At 40.5% G+C, this 25955-nt stretch overlaps 2 protein-coding genes across 3 annotated transcripts; both read left to right on the top strand.

The window, feature by feature from the left end:
* On the top strand, positions 1-22003 carry LOC103700235 (putative disease resistance protein RGA4). 2 transcript variants are annotated; one of them, XM_039129528.1, is made up of 3 exons: positions 1-1591; positions 19625-20916; positions 21491-22003. In XM_039129528.1, exons 1-2 carry the CDS (start codon positions 59-61, stop codon positions 20897-20899), a joined length of 2808 nt encoding a protein of 935 aa, XP_038985456.1. In that variant the 5' UTR covers positions 1-58; the 3' UTR covers positions 20900-20916; positions 21491-22003. The 2 variants fall into 2 exon arrangements, with proteins under 2 accessions (XP_038985456.1, XP_038985455.1); XM_039129527.1 differs by lacking the exon at positions 1-1591 and having other exon boundaries at positions 18045-20916.
* Positions 2190-6805, top strand: LOC120111696 (disease resistance protein RPV1-like). Its single transcript, XM_039129529.1, has 2 exons — positions 2190-4349; positions 4922-6805. The coding sequence occupies exon 1, from the start codon at positions 2356-2358 to the stop codon at positions 4324-4326; it is 1971 nt and encodes a 656-aa protein (XP_038985457.1). The 5' UTR covers positions 2190-2355; the 3' UTR covers positions 4327-4349; positions 4922-6805.
* Positions 22004-25955: the final 3952 nt, after the last annotated feature.

Raw genomic sequence — 25955 nt, 5'->3', positions numbered from 1 at the left:
AGGAGATCAAAACTTTTGCTTGTTCTTCGGTCTCTTGCTCCAACCATCCTTCGAAATCATGGCTGAATTAGCACTAACAGCTGCCAGTCCTGTTGTCGGAGCGGTGCTGAAGAAGTTGGCATCCGGGTTATGGAGGGAGCTGGGACTGATGAGAAGTGTTTACACCGACTTGGAGAAGCTGCAGCGCATGCTATCAACGATCCAGTATGTGCTCGATGATGCAGAGCGAAAATCCATCACTAGCAAACCTCTGCAAGGTTGGCTGAGGAAGCTTAAGGATGCAGCTCTCGATGCAGAAGATGTGGTGGAAGAGTGCGAGGCTGAAGCGCTGCGGCGAAGAATGGAGAGACATGACCGCATGACTGGAAAGGTGCGTGACTTCTGTTCCGTAAACAATAATCCAATTGCATTTCGATATAAGATAGCCGGCAAGATAAGAGAGATGAGGGAGAGATTTGATGAAATTACAAAGGAGAACAAGAATTTTAATTTGATGGGGAAATCTGACTCAGATAGGCCTGTCGACCGTGAAACCTTTTCATCCGTGATTGAATCTGAAATTTATGGAAGAGATGATGACAAAAAGGAGGTCATAGAATTCTTAGTTGACAAAGACAATGATAAAAATATCTCCATCCTCCCAATAGTTGGCCTTGGTGGTGTCGGAAAGACCACTCTTGCTCAATTAGTCTATAATGATGACAAGATTAAGGAGAAATTTGAGCTTCGAATGTGGGTGTGTGTGGGCGAAAATTTTGATGTAAAGATGGTCATGCAGAAAATGATCGAACAAGTCAAAGAAGAACAAAGAAATTCCTCAAGTTTAGAAACCATGTCAACTTGCTTGCAAGAAAAAATGAGTGCAAAAAGAGTTCTTTTGGTTCTAGATGATTTATGGACTGATCGGGAATCGGAGTGGGATAAAATAGAACCTTTGTTCAGACATGCCCAATTAGGAAGCAAGATCATAGCAACGACACGCATTGAAAGTGTTGCTCTTGCTGCATCTACAATCGGAGCCGTCTCGGTACATAAACTGCAAGGGTTACAAGATGATGATTGTTGGACTCTGTTCGAGCAAAGGGCATATAGGTTTGTAAAAGAAGAAGAGAATGCAGAATTGGTGGAAATTGGAAGGGAGATCCTTAAAAAGTGTGGAGGTTTGCCTTTAGCAGCAAAGGCTCTTGGAAGTCTGATGAGCACTAAAAGAGGGAAGGCCGAGTGGCTAGCTATCCAAAACAATGAGATTTGGAAGTTATCTGAAGATGAGATTGGAATTCTTCCTGCACTAAAGTTGAGTTATGATCATTTACCTTCTCACTTGAAGCGGTGTTTCACTTACTGTTCTGTGTTCCCGAAAAATTATGAATTTGACATAAAGAGATTGATTCAACTGTGGATGGCTGAAGGACTCATTGATTCATCAGATACTTCTCAAAATGCAGAGGACATTGGCAAGCAATACTTCAATAGTCTATTATGGAAAGATGTTCAATGGGATAGGTACAATAACATATACAGATGCAAGATGCATGATTTAGTCCATGATCTTGCATGTTCCCTCACAAAGGGTGAATCTTTGGTCATGGAAATGGGCAGGGAAAACATTTCACATGAATGTCGGTATTTATCAGTTGCGCTTGATGATGTGTCATCAATAACTTCTATTTATGATGCAAAAAAATTGAGATCAATTCTTTTTTTAAGGGAGGCATGTGATGGTATTGATGAAATTTTCTTCCATATAACAAAAAAATTCACCCAAATACGTGCATTGGACTTGAGTTGGAGTAGAATTCAGAAGTTGTCTGATACATTGAGCAGATTAAAGCATCTACGGTTCCTTGACCTATCATATACTGAGATCACAACATTACCTACCTCGATCACCAAACTTTACAATTTGCAGACATTGAACCTCCAAGGATGCCACCAACTCCGAGAGTTGCCTGAAGGCATAAGTAACCTAAGCAACCTCAGACACATGGAGATATCTTATTGCAGCAAGTTATCTTGCATGCCTCGTTACCTGGGCCGGTTGAGTAACCTTGAGACACTGCCGATGTTCATTGTTAGTCGGGAGAATGGGCGTACAATCGTGGAGCTGCAGCATCTGAACTCTATTCACGGTGGGTTGGTAATTAAAAATCTGCATAATGTGAAGGATGCGAATGAGGCTATGCAAGCAAATCTAGGGGCAAAGAGCAGATTGAATTACCTGAAGCTTCAATGGAACAGAGCTCTGGAAGCATCATCTACTGAAGTGGAAGTGGCAGCGAGTGTATTTGAAAGGCTCCAACCTCATCATAATCTAAAGAAGTTGGATATAATTTATTATATGGGCATCAGACTACGATGGCAAGGGCAGAGCTAGCGTCGGCATCTTTTCCAAATCTAGTTGTGCTTACATTGGCAAGGGCAGAGTTATGCGAACATGTTCCATCACTCGGTCGATTGCCCTTGTTAAAGCATCTCACTATGCGTCAAATGCATGCCGTGAAGAGAATCGGAGATGAGTTTTATGGAGATGGCGGCGACAGTGCATTCCCGTCGCTAGAGGAGTTGTATTTATCGGACATGTCCAATTTGGAGGAATGGCATACGGAACCAACGACGGCAGAAAGGCAGATAGCATCCTTCCCTCGCCTTTCTCTACTGTCGATAGAATCATGCCCCAAATTAATGGTGCAGCCATGTATCCCATGCTCTGTGGAGGATCTTAAAATCAAAATGAGCAATGAGATGCTCTTATCAGCAGGGAGCCTTGCAAGGTTGTCCAAACTTAAAGAGCTGGAGCAGCCATGTATCCCGTGCTCTGTGGAGGATCTTAGCATAGAAAGGTTCCAACCTCATCATAATCTAAAGAAGTTGGATATGAGCATCAGACTACCCAATTGGATGGCAAGGGCAGAGCTAGCGTCATCTTCTTTTCCAAATCTTGTTGTGCTCACATTGGCAGGGGCAGAGTTATGCGAACATGTTCCATCACTCGGTCGATTACCCTTATTAAAACATCTCACTATGCAGGGCATGCATGCCGTGAAGAGAATCGGAGATGAGTTTTATGGAGATGGCGGCGACAGTGCATTCCCGTCGCTAGAGGAGTTGTTTTTACAGGACATGCCCAATTTGGAGGAATGGCATACGGAACCAACGATGGCGGGAAGGCAGATAGCATCCTTCCCTTGCCTTTCTCGATTGTCGATAGAATTATGCTACAAATTAATGGCGCAGCCATGTATCCCATGCTCTGTGGAGGATCTTAGAATATGCTTTAGCAATGGGATGCTCTTATCAGCAGGGAGCCTTGCAGGGTTGTCCAAACTCAAAGTGCTGCAGATTCAAATCTGTGGAGTATCATCGTCGTCGTCATTTGGGTGCTGGGATTGGCTGCAATACCTCACCGCCCTTGAGATGCTATATATTTGGGGATGTCTTGAGCTGACTTGTTTGCCTGAGGATATTATGTACCTGCCCTCGCTCCATACCCTTCATTTAGATCAAAACAAAAATTTGAGGAGTCTAGAGGGGGGAGGAAGGAAGGAGCAGCAGCAGCCCACCCCCTTGTTCCCTGCACTACAAGATCTAAAAATAGAAGGAACCGACATGTTAACTGCTTTGCCAGAGTGGGTAGGAGGCCTCAAATCACTCCAGAAGCTGCATATCTCCAACTTGCCCCAGCTGGCAATGTTGCCAGATGGCCTTCAAAACCTCAACGCACTCCAGAATCTGCATATCTCTTACTTGCCCCAGCTAGCAATGCTGCCAGATGGCCTGGGGCACCTCACTGCACTCCAACACCTGGAGATCTCCCGCTGCCCCAAGCTGGCAATGCTGCCAGATGGCCTGGGGCACCTCACTGCACTCCGATACTTGGAGATCAACGATTGCCCCAAGCTGGCAATGCTGCCAGATGGCCTGGGGCACCTCACTACACTCCAACACCTGGAGATCAAAGACTGCCCCAAGCTGGCAATGCTGCCAGATGGCCTGCGACACCTCACCATACTCCAATACCTACATATCTCCAACTTGCCCCAGCTAGCAATGCTGCCAGATGGCTTGCAAAATCTCACCAGACTCCAATACTTGAAGATCACTAACTGCCCCCAGCTAGTGAGGCGTTGCAAGAGAGAGACAGGCGAGGACTGGCACAAGATTGCTCACATCCCACGCATCCGGACAAGCGAAGACTCGCACAAGATTGTTCACATCCCAGACATCAACATCTGGCCAGAAGAAGATGGAGAAGAAAGCAGCAAGCCATCATCTACCCTCGCAACCAAATTTCTAGATCAATTTGGGTGTGCACGCTACCCGGGCTGAAGCTGAGGTGCCATCTAATTTGGGTGCGTCACATTCCCTTTTTGGCTCTCTTTTTATTTTATTTTATTTTATTTTATTTTTTTGCACTCATTGTTTGTTCTCAAACATTGGTATCTGGTATAACGGAGAGAAGTGGAACGTATTTTTCCTTTTCATTATATTAGTTTTCTCTCTTCCTAGAAAAGAACGTTAGGATTTGTCCGCTGCCTTTTCTCTCATATATTGACTTAATAATTTATTAAATTTCTCTCTCTATCCTTAGATTCTCATAATCCACACTGAGTCACTCAGAATCTTTACATAATCAGAAATAATTAAATTGAGTTGTACCTTATTTGTTAATTCTCATTCTTTATTATTTTTTTAGGTGCAAATTAAATTTAAAATGCATATTTTAAGTTTCAATATGACTGTTGGCATGCTGCTGAAAATTTGTTAGATTCATCCAAATATAAACCAGCTGGATTGCTTTCTTATTCTCATATATTTTACCATTCTATATGAAATCTGTGTGAATGATTGGAAAGATTCATATACTTTTACTACATCGTGCAATCTCCAATTTGGTTTTCTTCCTTTATTTGTCTGTGGACAGATCTTCCTAGACTGCTGCTTTGGTTCGAGGAACTCAGCTGTCAGCAACTTAAAGGACCTTGGGGATCATGCCAATCCACTTTTAAAGCCTCACAGATCTCCAGAGCCTGCAAATCTTTTATTGCCTCTGGAGAGATGATGTCAAAAGGGTGGAGTCAGAAATTTGTACCAGAGTGCTTGCTTTCCATTTCTAAACAAAAGATATCCATGTCTGCTTCTGTTTTTATTTATTTGGTCTTCTGTCTTGTGCTGCTTATTGTCATTACCATGAATAATGCCACATTTTCTTTATTTTCTCCTCTACTTTTTATTTTTAAAATACAACAGGGTTCTATTTTTATGTATCACTCAAATTATACTGTCAGAATGCCATCTAAGATTTTTGATATCCCCTTGTTTTTTGCTTTGTTGTTTATTATTTTCTCAAACGGGAATTCCCGCTGTTCCTTTGGATAGTATTCCAAGAACAAAGGGATTTCATAGATTGTTGATCGTTTACCATTATTGGTTTGTAGTTTCATGAACAGCATAGCACTCAATTTGCTTTTGTATATATTTATTGCATAACATCCGGATTACACTATATCACCTTCAAACAAATGTTACGTTATTAGTTGTTCTCATTTCCAGAAATGAAATAGTTAAAGTTACTTCTTTTTCAGGCTCAGTCGCTTCTCTTTCAACTTATGTACTCTACCTTGCACATTTGCCTTCTTTTCTTGGTGTACAGTCTTTATGAATTATTAGTTCATTTGTGCCAATCATATACAACTTGATCTTGTCGCAAAAGGCCAACCACTTCAGTGAATCTAAGACAATTTCTGCGAACAATGGCTTCTCTGAAGATTTTTCTCTACTAGATTCAACTTTGGACTTATAGTAGTCTATCTAATTGGGTCTCTTGACCCTATGTTAGAACCGACAGGTGTAATAAATTAAACACTATTCTCAAGTGCAGCTAAAAAAGGCAAAATTTATAGATGAATGAAAAATTAGTTGAAGGGGGTTATATTCATTGGTGATTAGTTATTGTGAGAAACTGACTAGTTAGCTTGAGGTATTATGCAGGATAATGAGCCTTCACTATGAAATGCCAATAGATGGCTCGTGACACCTCACAACTCTCCAAGAACTTATGATCAGGCTGCTACCCCAAGTTGGTGAGGTGATAAGAGGGAGAGGAGAGAAGACTGGTACACTCTTTTTTTTGCATACAGTAAGAATTTGTAAAAAGTCTACATTTTCTACCCCTTGCAATCTCAATGCCCACTCTAAATCTTGTTGTGTAGTTTTTATTTCCTAAACAAAACATCAACTTGAATGCTGTTTAGCATTCTCTTTCCAAATATTCGAAATCAGTAGCTACAAGCTGATGCCTAGCGAGGCACCACCATGTATGATCCTTCTATTTCTCTCTGAAAGTATGTTTCTTCTAATCAGCATCCTGCTGAAAGACTATTAAATTTCTTAGGATCTTCATGAATGTTTTTAGTGTTACTAAATTGTCTTATTCTTTCTCTGCAGACATTCTAAGACTAAATTCACTTTGCAACATGCCACCGGTGTTCGAAAAAACTTGCCAACCATGCTCGAAAGCCTTACATAACTCCAGAATCTATCAGATTTTCAATTTCTCTTTTCTTCCAGGAAACAATACCAAAAAGGAGAGATGCAATTGTCAACAATAGAAAACTCACTTCCATCTCCACCGATAATATATCAGTTTATTTTTCTATGTCAGTATTTATGTTTTTCTGAATTATGCTGTGGAGATGTTCTTATGTAAATCATTTATGTTATACCTGGACAAATCATTCTGAAGATTTTTTCCTATTCTTAGAATCAGCATCATTTGTGATGATTAGTTACATATTACTTATGCCTACATCTTCCTCCAAAAGAAAGTTAATCTACTATGGATGCTTGAAAATGATGAAGCTTAATCAGCTTCTATCCGTACGTTATCATTTCATGTGCTGCTATCATTTTTTGTACATGAGCTTTATGTGCGTTTTGATATTTATAATGGACAATGTTCCATTTCTAAAAAATAATGAATAATGTTGTAATGCCTGGCTCTTTAGTGAACTAGGCCTGCTTTGTTGTTTATTATTTTCTCAAACGGGAATTCTCACTGTTCCTTTGGATTGTATTCCAAGAATAAGGAAATTCAAAAGATTGTTGATCGTTTACAATTATTGGTGTGTAGTTTCATGAACAGCACAGCACTCAATTTACTTTTGTATATATTTATTGGATAACATCCGGATTATACTGTAACCCCTTCAAACCATGTTGCATTATTAGTTGGTATCATTTTCAGAAATGAACATCTAAAGTTACTCTGTCATTGCTCTTTCAGCTTGGAAGCCTTGCATAACTCCGGAATCTATCTAATTATTAATTTCTCTTTTCTTGTTTGAAATAATGCCAAAAAGGAGAGATGCAATTAACAGCAATAGAAAACTCACTTCCATCGCTGCCAATAAGATCTTTTTGAAGAAGAACGGAGGAAGCCAGAAACCCTCCCCTCCTTTATTAAGAAAAATTTACGGTGATATATTCTCGAGGAGGCAACAAAAGATAATACCCAAGAATGGTCTTACAAAGGTAAACACGTACAAAACAGCCTGGTGACTGTTGGAAGAGGAAGAAGATAAGGAATGAAGGGCTTTGAGCAGGACCGAAGATGGCGGCATCCTTTGTCTTTAATAGTGTCATGAGGAGTTGATCCCAGCTTCTCCCAAAGGGTGCTTAGATTTCCCTCCTCCAAGAGCACTGCCAATAAGATCTTCATTTCTTTTTTCCCTTTGTCGCTATTTATGTTTTTCTGAATTATGTTGGTTGGATGTTGTAACAACTCAAGATGAAATAACCGATGTGGGACTAAATACACGTCCGCATGGGTTCTCATATACTTTTCTCCTCACCCGTGAAAAGAGGAGGGTGACTTGGGAGGGGCTCGGCTATGGCCGGCGGTGCTCGCAGCCGAGCCCGCGGCGCCCTCAGCTGTGCTCGCGGCCTGCGCCCGTGGCTGAGTTGAGACCGACGGCTCCCGCGATGTCCGTGGCTGCTCCACGCGATGCCGACAAACTCGTAGCCGCACACAAGTAAGTCCCCTCTTCTCTCTCTTCTTCTTTCTTTCTTTTCCCTCTTCCCTTTTTCTCTTCTTCTTTGGCGAAATAGGGGATCCTTGACCCCCCCCCCCCCCCCCCCTCCTTCCTTCCTTCTCGGCCGAACTCAGGGGCGGCCGTGGTGGCCAGCCTCAACGGCAGCAGGAGGTGGCGGAGCAAACCCGACCACCCCCGGCGGCTGGCGGCGGCAAGTGCCCTCGGGCCATAATAGAACAACTCATTTTTGGATCAATTACTGGTATTTGGCGGGCTCAAAATCTGGGTAACTCATGGCTAAGCATCAAAAGAGGAAGAGATGAAGGCAATGAACATTTATCTCGCTCCTGGTGAGGATCCGGCGGCTCTTTCTCTCCGGCGGCCATAAAAGAAGAGGACCCTCCGAACCGAAGAGGATCAGGCTTCAACAGCTCTCTCCCTCTCTCTCTCTCGGGTGGAGCACGAGGAAGAAGATCGCCCAAACCAGAAGGGTCGGGGGTTTGCGGCTCCTCTTCGAATGGTCTCAAGGAGAGGAGGAAGATGCCTTGAAACAGGGCATCCCGGCTTCTTAGGGATGCCTTCCTCTCCTTCGCGCGCCCTCAGTTGTGGCACACGTGAGGCCAGAAACATGGGGCTGGGCCGGTCAAGTGGACCGGGCTCAGTCCTAGGGTCTGTTATGTAAATCAATTATGTTATACTCGGACAAAATCGTTGTGAAGATTTTTCCTTATTCTTAGAATCAGCACTATTTGTGATGATTAGTTACATATTACTTAATACTTATTCTTAGAATCTACTGTGGATGTTTGCAAATGATAAAGCATAATCAGCTTCCATCTGTACGTTACTATTTCATGTATTGCTATCATTTTTTTCGTAAGCGAGCTTTACGCGCTTATTGTTACTTATAATGAATAATGCTCCATTTCTAAAAAATAATAAACTCCCTTCCTCAATCTTTCAGTAATTCCAAGAAACAGAGCCCCAGCGGCAGCTCCAATCGGACGGGACTATTAGAATAAGACACTGGGGCTGGATATCAAGAAAGATCCAAGACCATATCTGCTTCCCAGGCGTTTTTTCCATGTTTGAGGCAAGTCGCAGCTTTGTAATTTATATGCGGACACCTACTAGGTATTGGCATTCATGTGCATAAAGTTCTATACAGATTTAATCCGCATAGAAAATATTATGCATCTTCTGTGATGTAGCGCATAAAATTACTACGAGGATACAACCCGCATAGCAATTAATATGCGAAAACACCAAAGGTGTGCATAAATCTTCTGTGGGGATGAACTCCCTCATACACGTTATATGCGGACATATAGGAGTGGTTGCATATATTTTCTATGCGACAGAGAGTCGCATGAAAATTTACATGAGGACACAGACGCATGCATAAAAGTTCTATGCGGATTTACAATACACCTAGAAAATATACATTTATCTGTAGCAGCCTTTTGGATGCATGTAGAAAGTTTTTTTAAATTTTTTTTTCCGATACAAATGCATGTAGAAGATGCTGCAGAGAGATTTCATATTTGTCATTTTCGCAACCTCTATAATAATGGCATTAGAACAACTGAGTGTGACACCGTTTTATGAGTTGATGATAAAGTGTATTTTGAACTTTTGATGACAAAGGGGAGATCTAACAAGCAAGCACCAAATTCTGCAACCTGTTCAACAGTTGGCGTTGTTTCTCTTTTTTCTTCTTAGAAAGAAATGAAAAAAAAAAAAATCTAGATTTTGCATGGCCTCTCATGGGGCAAAAGGTTAAAAAGGAATAACGTATAGGAAGCTCGCGCAAACACTCAAACCCCCCACAGTTGAGATTCAAAGATTCAAAATTTTAAAAACTAGTTCTTAGTAGTTCCTTATTGGATATTTAAATACAAGTATAGTTACATTTACCGACATCCAGTTATTCCAAGCCCAGTTGGGCTTTCGGGGTGATGGTAGGTGACCTCATATGCGCGCTCGCTCTCTCGGCTCGGCCGACCATGCCATGCACATATATATTTATTGCATAACATCCGGATTATCCTGTGTCCCCTTCAGAAATGAACATTTAGATTTACTCTGTCACTGCTCTTTCAGCTTGGAAGCCTTGCATAAATCCGGAATCTATCTAATTGCTAATTTCTCTTTTCTTGGTGGAAATAATGCCAAAAAGGAAAGATACAATTAACAGCACTAGAAAACTCACTCCCATCGCTGCCCGTAAGATCTTCTTTTTGAAGGAGCCCGGAGTTGCATTTACCGACATCCAGTTATTCCAAGCCCAGTGGGCTTCAGGGGAGATGGTAGGTGACCTCATATGCGCGCTCGCTCACTCGGCTCGGCTGACTATGCCATGCACATACATGCGCATGCACACGAAGCTAGCATGTTTTGTCGCATGCTCCAACCAGATTAAATTTGAAAATTGATTTCATATATGTAACGTAGGCATTATAGAGCAAGATTAAACTCATATTCGATTTTTCATTCGCAACATGAGCGGTACACATTGCAAAACCGTTGATTTTAAATTGATTTAATGTGAATTTGAATTTTAAATTTTGAATTTTGAATTGGACCGACTCACGATTGACCTATGCAACGTAATATATACATTATGAATCTTAATGCATACACACTATGGGCCATTATGAGGCACCAGTGTAACAGGGCGGTAAGACTTTTACTGAGAGACCCATTGACATCTTTATAGGCCTCGCTGGTGTCTACCTGGACTGAGCCTATAAAAAGGTTTCAAGTCCTAGACCTTAAACAATACAATGCTGAAACAGACCAGGCCTTGTGTTATGACTCCGAGAGAGAGAGAGAGAGAGACCTTTTCAATTTTCACTCAATTTCTTCTTCTCTTTCAATTTAACTAAGCTTTTCTTACTCTTTACCTGGGCAACTTAAAGAGTTTATCTGGTCAGATCTCAACACAATTATGCTCGTGACATGAGATCTTGGACTGAATCAAGTATTTGGTACCTTGAGGATAATCTCGATATGAACCTGCACAAGGAGGTCCATTCTTAGGTCAGCATCTTCACATACCTCGTTCGAGGCACACATTCCTTACAAATTATTTTTTCAATTTATTTTGTTATTAAATTTTGAAATTATTTATAATGCTTGTTTTATGTAATTATTAGCAATTTTTAGGATAGCTAAAAATTGACAATGCGATAAAAGAGATATACAAGTCTACATGCATGGACCTTGTTATCTTATTGACATGACAATATATCTAAACCTTACAGTACACCTAGACGGCTTGCAAAACCTCACCGCACTCCAAGAGCTGCACATCTCCCACTACCCCCAGCTGGCAATGCTGCCAGACGGCCTGCCAAACCTCACTGCACTCCAAAGGTTCTACATCAACAACTTTCCCCAGCTGACGAGGTGTTGCAAGAGGGAGACATGCGAGGACTGGCACAAGATTGCTCACATCCCAGACATTCGGATTCGGCCAGAAGAAGATGGAGAGAAGGCAGCGAGCCATCATCTACCTTCGCAACGAAATTTTTAGGTCAATTTAGGTGTGTACGCTGCACGGGCCGTAGCTGAGGTGCCAACAGCGCTATGTAATGGTGAACTGCTTTCTTGGTGCGTCACCTTCCCTTTTTGGCTCTCCTTTCTTTATTTTTTTTATTTTATTGTATTTTTTTGCACTTACTGTTTGTTCTCAAACACCGGTATCTGGTATAAGGGAGAGAAGTGGAACATATTTTTTTCTTTTGATTATATTAGTTTTCTCTCTTCCTAGAAAAGAATGGTAGGATTTGTCCGTTGCCTTTTCTCTCATATATTGACTTAATGCCAAGAAGGAGAGATACAATTAACAGCAATAGAAAACTCACTTCCATCGCTGCCAATAAGGTCTTCTTTTTGAAGGAGCCCGGAGGATTTGAGAAACCTCAACCTCCTTTATTAAGAAAAATTAACGGTGAGATGTTTGCAAGGAGGCCACAAAAGATATTACCCAAGAATGGTCTTACGGAGGCAAAGAAGACAAACATGTTCAAAACAGCCTGGTGACTACTGGACGGAGGAACAAGGGCACAAGTTTTCAAGAAGACTCCAGAGTTCCTCTCGTGCCAAATGTGCCACATGAGTGCCACGAGGAGTTGATCCCAGTGTCTTCATTTTTTCCCCCCTCTGTCGCTATTTATGTTTTTCTGAATTATGTTGGTGAGATGTTCTTTTGTAAATCATTTATGTTATGCCCGGACAAAATCATTCTGAAGATTATCCCTTATTCTTAGAATCAGCACCATTTGTTATGATTAGTTACATATTACTTAATACTTATTCTTAGAATCTACTATGGATGTTTGAAAATGGTGAAGCATAGTGAGCTTCGATTCTGTACGTTACCATTTCATGCATTGCTATCATTTTTTGGTGAGCGAGCTTTACGTGCGTATTGTTCTTATAATGAATAATGCTCCATTTCTCAAAAATAATGAACGCCGTTCCTTAATCTTTCAGCAATCGCAATAAACAGAGCACCTGCGGCAGCTCCTATCGTGGTATACGACCAATCAGACGGGACAATTAGAATAAGACACTGGGGTTGGATGTCAAAAAAGATCCAAGACCATGTCTGCTTTCTATGTCTTTTTTCCATGTTTGAGGCAAGTCACAGCTTTGTCATTTATATGCGGACACGTACTAGGCATGGGCAGTCGTGTGCATAAAAGTTCTATACAGATTTAATCCGCATAGATTTTTATCATGTTAAATTTTTTACATGTTAAAAGATTTCTATCATGCAAAATTTTTTACTTTTACACCCACAGTGTCTCACGAGGAGTCTTCTTGGAATCCTAACCATTAAGGCTAATATCAGCCAATCACAACCACTATGATTAGAATCTGATCTCTTACATAGCCAACTCCTCACTCACATGTCCTTCCCTTCACTCTCCTCTTTAGCTCCAGGCATTGAAAGCTCACGATGTAGTGATAAATGATTGATAAGGATATGAGGAGCAATTTGGATGGAGATGTTGGAGGACAATCTCTCAAAGTCATGATCCCATAGCGTGGAAGGATACCAGGTAATCAGCTTCATTGGTCTAGGTGTTGGTATTGTGGTTTAGTATGTGACACAAGGCATGTGTTTGAAGAAATTTTTATAAAGCAAAAATATCCAATTACATCTTTACTTTTACATAATATAGCAGAAATGTTATGCGTAAAACAACAGAAGGTGAAATACGGTAAATAATAATTCATGCTATATGATAGGGAGATTATTGGCACGAACGACCACTGCAAGAAAAACAAGCTTTGGCGACGCTTTTTAAGGCTTTTACCGACGCTTATAAGCGTCGGTCAGTTTCCTTCTGACGCTTTTAAAAGCGTCACCAAAGTGTCGGCTATGTCAGAGTGGAAAAAAGAATTGCCGGATCTCGGCATTCTTCGCCTCCGCCGCCACCCTATTTTTCTCCCCGGGCGCCATCTCCGAGTTCTACACAACAGGGACAAGAAAAAAATGCACCACTAAGGAAACATCGGGGAAAAGAAACCTTGGAAGGGAGAAAGAGGAGGAGGACTTGGAGGGCGTTGTCGATGTCGGACTCGACGGCGGCGAAGAGGCGGGCGAAGACATCATCACCCGAGACGTTCTCTGCGCGATGCTTCTCGACGCCACAAAAAAAAGCGGGGAAAAGAGGAGGGGAGCTGAGGTTGAGCCGAGGATGAGGCCGCCGCCTACGGTGATGGAGAGGGAGGAAGAGTAGTAGAGGCAGAGGTCGGAAATGCGGAAGGAAGAGGGGGATTTGAGGAAGAGGAGGACTTGGTCAGGGAAGGATATAGCTTCTTGAATCTGGAGGGGGTTAGGGATTTGGGGGGAGGGGGGGGAAGGGGGGTGCGGCGGCTGGAGGGGTTAGGGATCACCTTTTGAAAGCACGCGACGGAGAGAGAGAAGAAGGGGTTTAGGGATTGGTACGAAATAGGCTCCGACGACGCTTTTTAGAGTCTTCTTAGGCCGGTGACTACGCCAACGCTTATTAGCGTCGTCTATGTAAAAGCGTCGGTAAATTTTGACGCTAGACCGAAAATTACCGACGCTTGTAAAAAGCGTCGGTCAAACCGACTTTTTCTGTAGTGGACGAACCCAAGATGAGCAACCAAAATTTTGGTTTTACTGTTGCAAATTGATTGTTCCATCCAGACAATAAATAAAGATACAATACAAATATTGAACCTAAGGTGACATAAGCTACTGAGTAACTGGGTCATGTTTTGGACCAAGTCCTTAACAAAGAAGTGGTTCAGATCAGTCAAGCCACCTACATTACCTCCAAACTTGCTCCTTGCGTGGAGATCATATGACCCATTTAAGGGATAAAAATATCACATTACATTCTTTCCTCTTCCATCACCTCTACATGTTTAAATATTGCTTTTAATGGCCTCTCAAGTCACAATGACAAGGAAAAAAAAATCATGCCGCATTTCTTCCAACCCCGAGCAGCCTCCACTTTTATCATATTTTTTATAATTGCCGCACCTTTCCCATGGGCTGATCACATGCATTGCACATGTACATGCTAGTGCTAAATAAAGATATCAAAAGTAGGTGATTAAAATGGGATATCTAATTATGCAACCTGGCTTCCTCCTCACTATGGGAATGTAATATTTCATTTATGATCTTTAACTTGGCAAAGATAATGGAACCCAAAAAAGAATTTTATAAAAACCATTTGGACAATTAGATTCGCTACACATATAAGCCATCATTCTCTACAGTCCAAGTCCATTATAAGCCTAAAAGGCATAAGATCAAACTCAAATCATCTCATGATCATCAAGAAGAAATAAGCTAAAATCATTACCCAAATCAAAATGCAAGAAATCTATCTCTTGCACTATGTTAAAATGTAAAGGCGCATATAAATTTCAAAGAGAACATAATCTAGATTTCAGTGATAGATAGCTATACAGTACATAAGTGAACCTAAAAACAGATTACCTCTCATGGTGGCAGCATTTAGCTATCACAGCATCAAAATTTTGGCAAAGTAAGTTGTAAGAGTTCTGGCAAAAAGGTTGGCAATTATTATCCAAAATATAACAGGAAGTAATCCATAGCTACAACAAGAATGGGCTCATACCTACAGGGAAACTAACTTACCGCTGAGCCGAATTTTTCCAGCAAATTGAAGGAATTTCATCACCCCATATGGTGTTCCATTACTAAGACCAATATATCTGATCTACAAGCGTGATTTCTTGTCAAATGAAACTGCATGTATTCTTAAAATAATCCGGCAACCAATGTCCAACCATGATTGCACACCTTACCAGCATCAACAGCTTTTCCAAGAGCATCAAGCTGTTCCTCTATAGCCACAGATGCTTACTGTCGACTTGAATCACATTCTGTTTCTCCAAACATTGGAACATAACTGGAAATGCAGTGGAAAGCCTCAGAAACAAGATAACAGAAAGAAGTTCTCTATTGGATAAATTATATTCATTTGAATCAGTAATTACTCAACATATTTGCCTATAGGAAAAGAACATGTTGTGGGATGGGGTTCCCAGTTTAGTCCCACATCGGCTAATCAGCGGAAAGGTCTGTGCCTTAAATGGGGGGCTCAATAACCTCTCCTTACCGAGGGCCCTTTTGTAGGACAAAACCGTGAGGGTAGGGGTAGTACCTCCGCGGCCCCCCGCGCCGTCAGGGCTCGGCGGTGACTGTCATTGGGCCACGGCCCTGGGCGACCTCCCGCCGAGACCCGAAGCGGCAATCCCAGAGCGGACAATACCTCGGCAAGGACGCGGATGCTTTCCCTGCTCGGCCGGTGTGTGGGCTGGTGTCGGGGTTCCGACCCCGCATCAGATGGCGCTAGAGGAAGGGCCCCGGTCACGCACAGACCTTCCCGCTGGGGGGGCTGTGTTGTGGGATGGGGTTCCTAGTTTAGTCCCACATCGGCTAATCAGCGGAAAGGTCTGTGCCTTAAATGGGGGGCTCAATAACCTCTCCTTACCGAGGGCCCTTTTGTAGGACAAAACCGTGAGGGTAGGGGTAGTACCTCCGCGGCCCCCCGCGCCGTCAGGGCTCGGCGGTGACTGTCATTGGGCCACGGCCCTGGGCGACCTCCCGCCGAGACCCGAAGCGGCAATCCCAGAGCGGACAATACCTCGGCAAGGACGCGGATGCTTTCCCTGCTCGGCCGGTGTGTGGGCTGGTGTCGGGGTTCCGACCCCGCATCAGAACATATTCATACATACCGGCCAGGCCAATGTATCTGATACAGGTCAATGTAATCTGTGCTCAGTCTCAACAAATTGCATCAAGTCAAAAGAAAAGAAGAACAATAACTTTTGGGTTAAATCTTAAGTACTATACAAAAATTAATCTCTCAGCATCTGACAGTGGATCTTTCTTCAGATACACTTTTATATCAATATATAAGCAATTTTTGTACACAACAGTTATTTTGTGAATATAGAAATGTACCACTGAAACCTGTGCCCTTAAAGATTTAAACAATCAAACAACAAGCAAGAAACTAATTGCTTTCATTCTGATACAGCAATTATTTATACAATTCCATAGCAAAAACTTGGACTTTTTCTATTATAGCATCCAGTTGAAGCAGGCCCGCACTATATCAAGTATATATCAATCCCTAAGCAACTTCACAACAAAAACAATTTGGACTTTATGTGTTATTCACAATACTAATTTTTACCTTATTAAGCGTATGACATATAGTAAAAACAGCCAATATTGTTTCAGTTATTAAATTAGATAATTAAATTGACATTTTGCCTCCAAGGGGAAAAAAAGTGATAGGAAGATTTACAAGAAAAAGTGACTTGGGACACCCATTGATGAACATGAAAAATTTTCTAGACCCACAAAATTTTCACTAGCTCCACTAATTCTCCGTGCAACTATTAATCACAAGATCAAAAGTTTGAATCTCTCTTCGAGCATTTATTATTTATTTATATTAATTTTTATTAAAATAAAATATACGTACATTGCTTGTTTTGTATTCTAGTACAGTGAAAGGTTGAACAAAGAACCAACGTTTAGCCTTATCGCACAAATAAGAAACGGCTTATGCTCTCCAACCCCGTCTGTTAATAATAAGGAAGCTCTCTATGTACGGACCAATCTGCTGAACAGTATGCTGAGGACGGCATTGCTGCTAAATCCCTTCCCATGGGTTTGTCAAAATTAATGATCTGTTTCAGGATCTAAAATCCTTTTCGTGGGCCTGACCCGTTAAAACCTGGTTACCTAATAAGTTGGGTATAGATACAAAATCATTGCTCAGGGTCAAACATGCGATATAACCAATTTGATGCCTTAATCAAAATCGAGCACTTTTGTTGCCTAAATAATAGGTAATCATTGGTAACTAAGGGACTCATAAATAATGACTCATTTTGTGTAAAAGATTTCTGTAGATGGAAAGCGAAACAGTGATAAGGGACGGTGTGTTTTTTAAATCTTTTTCTGGAGAAAAATCAGAAGCCTGAAACCCCAGTCTGGCTTCCCCTCCATCCCCCAATCCAAAGAAGGCTGATCTTCCCATTTCTTTCCCTTTTGCTAGCTATTGGTAGAATCAGAACTCAATTTTGTGTGCAAGGTTCCAGGCAGCCAATAACTATTTCATTTCGTGTCCCAACTTTATGGTTCCCATCAGGCTATGGGCCCACAAGCCTTGGCGTCCATTCAAAGCAATACTGCTGTTTTCTCACCGGCATTGGCGGGTAGGGTGTGAAGTGGGAACTTATTCGTCGATCTGCTTTCACATCACCTTTGAAAGCCCTCACTCCGTGGTTTCCACGAAGCTTCCTTGCATCCATCCTCTGAATTATATTTATTGCTGGCAGAAAAGAAATATATTATATTATATTATATTGCACTTTCCTCGCCCCTTCCTCTCAATTATTGGTGTTGGACGACTCAACCACCATAAGTCTCTCCGTCCATAAGTCAAGACCACAGCAGGGGAGATCAAAACTTTTGTTTGTCCTTCGGTCTCTTGCTCCAACCTTCCTTGGAAATCATGGATGAATTAGCACTAGCAGCTGCTTCTCCTGTTGTCAAAACGGTGATGGGGAGCTTGGCATCTTGGTTATGTGGGGATCTGGGACTGGTGTGTAGTGTTGACGCCGACTTGGAGAAGCTGAAGGGCAAGCTATCAACGATCAAGAACGTGCTCGATGATGCAGAGAAGAAATCTATCAATAACAAAACTCTGCAAGATTGGGTGAGGAAGCTCAGGCATGTAGCTCTCGATGCAGAAGATGTGGTGGACGAGTGGGAGGCTGAAGCGCTGCGGCGAAGAATGGAGGGAGTACATGACCACATTACTGGAAAGGTGCGTGACTTCTTCTCCTCAAACAATCCAATTGCATTTCGGTATAAGATAGCTGGCCAGATAAGAGAGATTTGGGAGAGATATGATGAAATTACAAAGGAGAACAGGGATTTTAATTTGATGGGGAAATCTGACTCAGATAGGCCTGTGGACCGTGAAATCTTTTCATCCGTGATTGAATCTGAAATTTATGGAAGGGTTGATGACAAAAAGGAGGTCATAGAATTCTTAGTTGACAAAGACAATGATAAAAATATCTCAATCCTCCCAATAGTTGGCCTTGGTGGTGTTGGAAAGACCACTCTTGCTCAATTAGTCTATAATGATGAGAGGATCAAGAAGCGATTTGAGCTTCGAATGTGGGTGTGTGTAGGTGAAAGTTTTGATGCACAAGTGATCTTGCGGGCATTGATTGAACAAGTTACAAAGGAACAAAGCCGTTTCTCAACCTCAGAAGCCATGTCATCTCTCTTGCAAGAAAAATTGAGAGCAAAAAGATTTCTTTTGGTTCTAGATGATTTATGGATTGAAGATAGATTAATATGGGATAAAATAAAACCTTTGCTTGTACATGGCGAACTAGGAAGCAAGATTATAATAACAACGCGCAGTGAAATTGTTGCTTCTATAACCGGAACCATCTCACCACATAGACTACAAGGGTTGGGAATGGATGATTGTTGGGCTTTGTTCAAGCAAAAAGCATTTGGGTTGGGGAGACAAGAAGAGACCCAACCGTTGGTTGATATTGGAAAGGAGATTGTTAAAAAGTGTGGAGGCTTGCCTTTAGCGGCAAAGATTCTTGGAAGTCTAATGGGCTCTAAAGGAGGAGAAGAAGAAGCATGGTTAGCTATCAGAGATAGTGAAATATGGAGGTTGCCCATAGAAGAGGTTGGAATTCTCCCGATACTAAAGTTGAGTTATGATCATTTACATTCTCACTTGAAGCGGTGTTTCACTTACTGTTCTGTGTTCCCGAAAGATTATTTATTTTCAATAAAGAGATTGATTCAATTGTGGATGGCAGAAGGACTCGTTGATTCATCAGATACTTCTCAAAATGCAGAGGACATTGGCAAGCAATACTTCAATAGTCTATTGTCGAGGTCATTTTTTCAAGATGTTCAAATGGATGAGTACAATAACATAGAGACATGCAAGATGCATGATCTAGTCCATGATCTTGCATTTTCCCTCACAAAGGGTGAATCTTTGGTAATCGAAATGGGCAGGGAAAATAAAATCATTCCACATGAATGTCGCTATTTATCTGTTGTGGTTGATGATGATGTGTCATCCATAACTTCTATTTCTGAAGCGAAAAAGTTGAGATTTCTTTTGTTGCGGCGGCAGTGGTGGTGGTATTTTGCACCTTATGGTGATGATGAAATTTTCTTCAATATAACTGAAAAATTCACTCAAATACGTGCATTGGACTTGAGTTGGAGTGGAATTGAGGAGTTGCCTGATACAATGAGCAGATTAAAGCAGCTACGGTTTCTTGACCTATCAGGTACTAATATCACAACATTACCTACCTCGATCACCAGACTTTACAATTTGCAGACATTGAACCTACGAGGATGCGAGCGACTACGGGAGTTGCCTGAAGGCATAAGCAACCTAAGCAACCTCAGAGGTCTAGATATATCAGCTTGCTACTGCTTGTCTTGCATGCCTCGTTACTTGGGCCGGTTGAGTAAACTTGAGATACTGCCGAAGTTTATTGTTGGTCGGGAGAATGGGCGTACCATCGTGGAGCTGCAACATCTAAACTCTATTCGCGGTGAGTTGGAAATTACAAATCTGCATAATGTGAAGGATGCGAATGAGGCTATGCAAGCAAATCTAGTGGCAAAGAGCAAATTGAATTATCTGAAGCTTCAATGGAACAAAAATTTGGATGAGGCACAGGAACTATCATCTACTGAAGCAGACGTGGCAGCGGGTGTATTCGAAAGGCTCCAACCTCCTTATAATCTAAAGAAGTTGCATATATCTTATTATACCGGCATCAGATTACCCAATTGGATGGCAAGGACAATTCTGCCAGATGGCCTGGGGCACCTCACTGCACTCCAGTATCTGCACATCGACAGCTGCCCCCAGCTGGCAGTGCTGCCAGATGGCTTGCAAAATCTCACTGCACTCCAGAAGTTGTATATCTCCGACTGCCCCCAGCTGGCAGTGCTGCCAGATGGCCTGGGGCACCTCACTGCACTCCAAGATCTGTACATCGAAAACTGCCCCAAGCTGGCAATGCTGCCAGATGGCCTGCAAAACCTCACTGCACTCCAGATGTTGGATATCTCTGACTGCCCCCAGTTGGCGAGGCGTTGCAAGAGGGAGACAGGCGAGGACTGGCGCAAGATTGCTCACATCCCAGACATCTGGATCCCGGCGAACGAAGATGGAGAAGAAAGCTGCAAGCCATCATCTACCTTTGCAACGAAATTTCTTAGTCAATTTGGTTGTGCACGCTGCCCGAGCTATAGCTGAGGTGCCATCTAATTTGGGTCTGTCACCTTCCCTTTTTGGCTGTCCTTTCTTTGTTTTTTTATTTTATTTTATTTTTTTCCCCTCAATGTTTGTTCTCAAACAACGGTATCTGGCATAAGGGAGAAGTGGAACGTATTTTTTCTTTTGATTATATTAGTTTTCTCTCTTCCTAGAAAAGAACGTTAAGATTTGTCCGCTGCCTTTTCTCTCGTATATTGACTTAATAATTTATTAAATTTCTCTCTCTATCCTTAGATTCTCATAATCCACACCGAATCACTCAGAATCTTTACATAATGAGAAATAATTAAATTGAGTTGTACCTTATTTGTTACTTCTCGTTCTTTATTATTTATTTTTTTATGTGCAAATTTAATTTAGAATGCATATTTTAAGTTTCAATATGACTGTTAGCATGCTGCTGAAAAGTTGTTAGATTCTTCCAAATATATACCAGCTGGATTGCTTTCTTATTCTCATATATTTTACCATTCTATATGAAATCTATGTGAGTGATTGGAAAGATTCATGTACTTTTACTCCATCATGTAATCTCCAATTTGGTTTTCTCCTTTATTTGTCTATGGACAGGTCTTCCTCGGCTGCTGCTTTGGTTCGAGAATCTCAGCTGTCATCAACTTTAAGGACCTTGGGGATCATGCCAATCCACCTTTAAAGCCTCACATATCTCCAAAGCCTGCAAATTTTTTATTGCCTCTGGAGAGATGATGTCAAAATGGTGGAGTCAGAAATTAGTACCAGAGTGCTTGCTTTCCATTCCTAAACAAAAGATATCCACGTTTGCTTCTATTTCTATTTATTTGGTCTTTTGTCTTGTGTTGTTTATTGTCATTACTATGAATAATGTCACATTTTCTTTTTTGCCTCTTCTACTTTTTATTTTTAAAATGCAGCAGGGTTCTATTTGTATATATCACTCAAATTATACTGTCGCTACGCCATGTAAGATTTTTGACGTCCCCTTGTTTTTTGCTTTGACGTTTATCAATTTGTCAAACGGGAATCCCCGCTGTTCCTTTGGATTGTATTCCAAGAACAAAGACATTCAAAAGATTGTTGTTCTTTTATGAACAGCATAGCACTCAATTTGCTTTTGTATATATTTATTGCATAACATCTGGAGGTATCCCCTTCAAGCCATGTTGCCTTATTAGTTGGTATCATTTTCAGAAAATGAACTTTTAAGTTACTCTGTCATTGCTCTTTCAGCTTGGAAGCCTTGCATAAATACGGAGTCTATCTAATTACTAATTTCTCTTTTCTCGGTGGAAATAATGCCAAAAAGGAGAGATACAATTAACAGCAATAGAAAACTCACTTCCATCGCTGCCAATAAGGTCTTCTTTTTGAAGGAGCCCGGAGGATTTGAGAAACCTCAACCTCCTTTATTAAGAAAAATTAACAGTGAGATGTTTGCAAGGAGGCCACAAAAGATATTACCCAAGAATGGTCTTACAGAGGCAAAGAAGACAAACATGTTTTCCAGAGTTGATCCCAGGACGGAGGAATAAGGGCACAAGTTTTCAAGAAGACTCCAGAGTTGATCCCAGCTTCTCCCAAAGGATGCTTAGATTTTCCTCGTCCAAGAGCACTGCCAATAAGATCTTCATTTTTTTTTTCCTCCGTCGCTATTTATATTTTCCTGAATTATGTTGGTGTCATGTTCTCGTATAAATCATTTATGTTATACTCCGAAAAAATCATTCTGAAGATTTTTCCTTGCTCTTAGAAACAGCACCATTTGTGATGATTAGTTACATATTACTTTAATACTTTTTCTTACAATCTACTATGGATGTTTGAAAATGGTGAAGCATAATGAGCTTCCATCTGTACGTTACTATTTCATGCATTGCTATCATTCTTTGGTGAGCGAGCTTTACGTGCGTATTGTTACTTATAATGAATAATGCTCCATTTCTCAAAAATAATGAACGCCGTTCCTTAATCTTTCAGTAATCGCAATGAACAGAGCACCTGCGGCAGCTCCTATATATCGTGATATACGACCAATCAGACGGGACAATTAGAATAAGACACTGGGGTTGGATATCAAAAAAGATCCAAGGCCATGTCTGCTTTCTATGTCTTTTTTCCATGTTTGAGGCAAGTCACAGCTTTGTCATTTATATGCGGACACGTACTAGGCATGGGCAGTCGTGTGCATAAAAGTTCTATACAGATTTAATCCGCATAGATTTCTATCATGTTAAATTTTTTACATGTTAAAAGATTTCTATCATGCAAAATTTTTTACTTTTACACCTACAGTGTCTCACGAGGAGTCTTCTTGGAATCCTAACCATGAAGGCCAATATCAGCCAATCACAACCACTATGATCAGAATATGATCTCTTACATAGCCAACTCCTGCTCACTCAAGTGTCTTTCCCTTCACTCTCCTCTTTAGCTCCGGGCATTGAAAGCTTACCCTCGTGTGGAGATCAGATGACCCATTTAAGGGATAAAAATATCACATTACATTCTTTTCTCTTCCATCACCTATACATGTTTAAATATTGCTTTTAATGGCCTCTAAAGTCACAATGATGAAAAAAAAAAACATGCTGTGTTTCTGTTGTAAGCTCTCCATAACTCCAACCCCAAGCATCCTCCACTTTTATCATATTTTTTTATAATTTCCGCACCTTTCCCATGGGCTGATCACATGTATTCCCCGTGCAACTGCTAGTGCTAAATAATGATTTCAAAAGTAGGCGATTAAAATGGGATATCTAATTATGCAACCAGGCTTCCTCCTCACTATGGGAATGTAATATTTCATTTATAATCTTTAACTTGGCAAAGATAATGGAACCCAAAAAAGATTCTTATAAAAACCATTTGAACAATTAGATTCGCTATACATATAACAGCTTAGTGTGATGCTAATCACTCTCTACAGTCCAAGTCCATTATAAGCCTAAAAGGCATAAGATCAAACTCAAATCATCTCATGATCATCAAGAGGAAATAAGATAAAATTATTACCCAAATCAAAATGCAAGAAATCTATCTCTTGCACTATGTTTCAATGTAAAGGCAAAGACTACACAAGCATATAAATTTCAAAGAGAACATAATCTGGATTTCAGCGATAGATAGCTATACAGTACATAAGTGAACATAAAAACAGATTACCTCTCATGGTGGCAGCATTCAGTTAATGTAGCATCAAAATTTCGGCAAAGTAAGTTGTAAGAGTTATGGCAAAAAGGTTGGCAATAGTTATCCAAAAAATAACAGGAAGTAATCCATAGCTACAACAAGAATGGGCTCATACCTGCAGGGAAACTAACTTACCGTTGAGCCAAATTTTCCCAGCAAGTTGAACGAATTTCATCACCCCATATGGTGTTTCATTACTAAGACCAATATATCTGATCTACAAGCTTGATTTCTTGTGAAATGAAACCACATGTATTCTTAAAATAATCTGGCAACCAATGTCCAACCATGATTGCACACCTTACCAACATCAGCAGCTTTTCCAAGAGCACCAAGCTGTTCCTCTATAGCCACAGATGCCTACTGTCGTCTTGAATCACATTCAGTTTCTCCAAACATTGGAACATAACTGGAAATGCAGTGGAAAGCCTCAGAAACAAGATAACAGAAAGAAGTTCTCTATTGGATAAATTATATTCATCTGAATCAGCAATTACTCAACAGATTTGCCTTTAGGAAAAGAACATATTCATGCATACCGGTCAGGCCAACGTATCTGATACAGGTCAATGTAATCTGTGCTCAGTCTCAACAAACTGCATCAAGTCAAAAGAAAAGAAAAACTATAACTTTTGGGTTAAATCTTGAGTACTGTACAGAAATTAATCTTTCAGCATCTGACAGTAGATCTTTCTTCAGATACACTTTTATATCAATATATAAACAATTTCTGTACACAATAGTTATTTTGGGAATAGTAGAAATATACTACTGAAACCTGTGCCATGAAAGATTTATCAATATCTAAACAATCAAACAACAAGCAAGAAACTAATTGCTTTCATTCTGATGTAGCAATTATTTATACAATTCCATAGCAAAAACTTGGACTTTTTCTATTATAGCATCCAGTTGAAGCAGGCCAGCACTATATCATATCAACAAGAACTAAGTATATTGAAGAAGATAAGGGTGTAGGAATTTGGGAGAGATCTAAACAAAAAATATGATGGCTGTAAGGAAAATCATATCAACAAACTAGCTTGCAAAACGGTGGTGGCACCTTTGATATAAAGTCTTTATACTAAAACCAAACCATTAGTTTAAATAGAGATGCTATGTGGATTCATCACTACTTATTATATTATATCAAACAAGAACTAATAGGAACAAAGGGAGCGAATCTCTGATAATTTACAAACTCAAGCATTTACTTAAATCAAACAGTAACTATATGGTATATGGTAAATATTTTTATTATCTCGACCAATAGACTATGTAACAACTATTTGTTTTTCATATATAAATCGTTCTTCGAGCATTTTTATAAAGGTCTATCTTTCTAGATTCTATTCATATATATATTTACTTTCTTGTCCTCTCCCGACTTATTCCGATTGACAAGAGTAACTATTCTTGTTTCTTCCCCCTTCAATTAGAACATAATAGAGGTCTTACCTCATTATTCTTACTGCTTTATCAATGACTAAATCAGTTAATTGGAAAGTATTTTAAAAATCTAAAAATGCTTCCAAGTTATGTATGTGCAAGCATATTTGGATTTTCATATTGCATTTCAAAACATAAGCTCGTATAACATGCCAAGATCGTGCAAAATGCAATTCTTAAAACGAGAATAGTATTTTTTCTTATTTTTCAAAATAGTATCTAATATTAATACAATGACATGTATATTTGTGTAGCACAGGGACCTCTTAATCTAAGGTTTGTTTCGAGAAGGAGCCAAGTTACTTTATAAAGAATCTATTGTATTGTTATAATATTTAATAATCTATAAAGATTTATTAGCATAAAAAAGAGAACAATTTTTTTTTTTTTTTATCTTTCATGCTATTTTCTCCCTCCA

Source organism: Phoenix dactylifera, chromosome 8 (assembly GCF_009389715.1).
Source record: "Phoenix dactylifera cultivar Barhee BC4 chromosome 8, palm_55x_up_171113_PBpolish2nd_filt_p, whole genome shotgun sequence".
In the NCBI taxonomy this organism is placed as follows: domain Eukaryota; kingdom Viridiplantae; phylum Streptophyta; class Magnoliopsida; order Arecales; family Arecaceae; genus Phoenix; species Phoenix dactylifera.
Note: the sequence above shows the minus strand (reverse complement) of the source record. Positions and strands in the feature narration are given on the sequence as shown.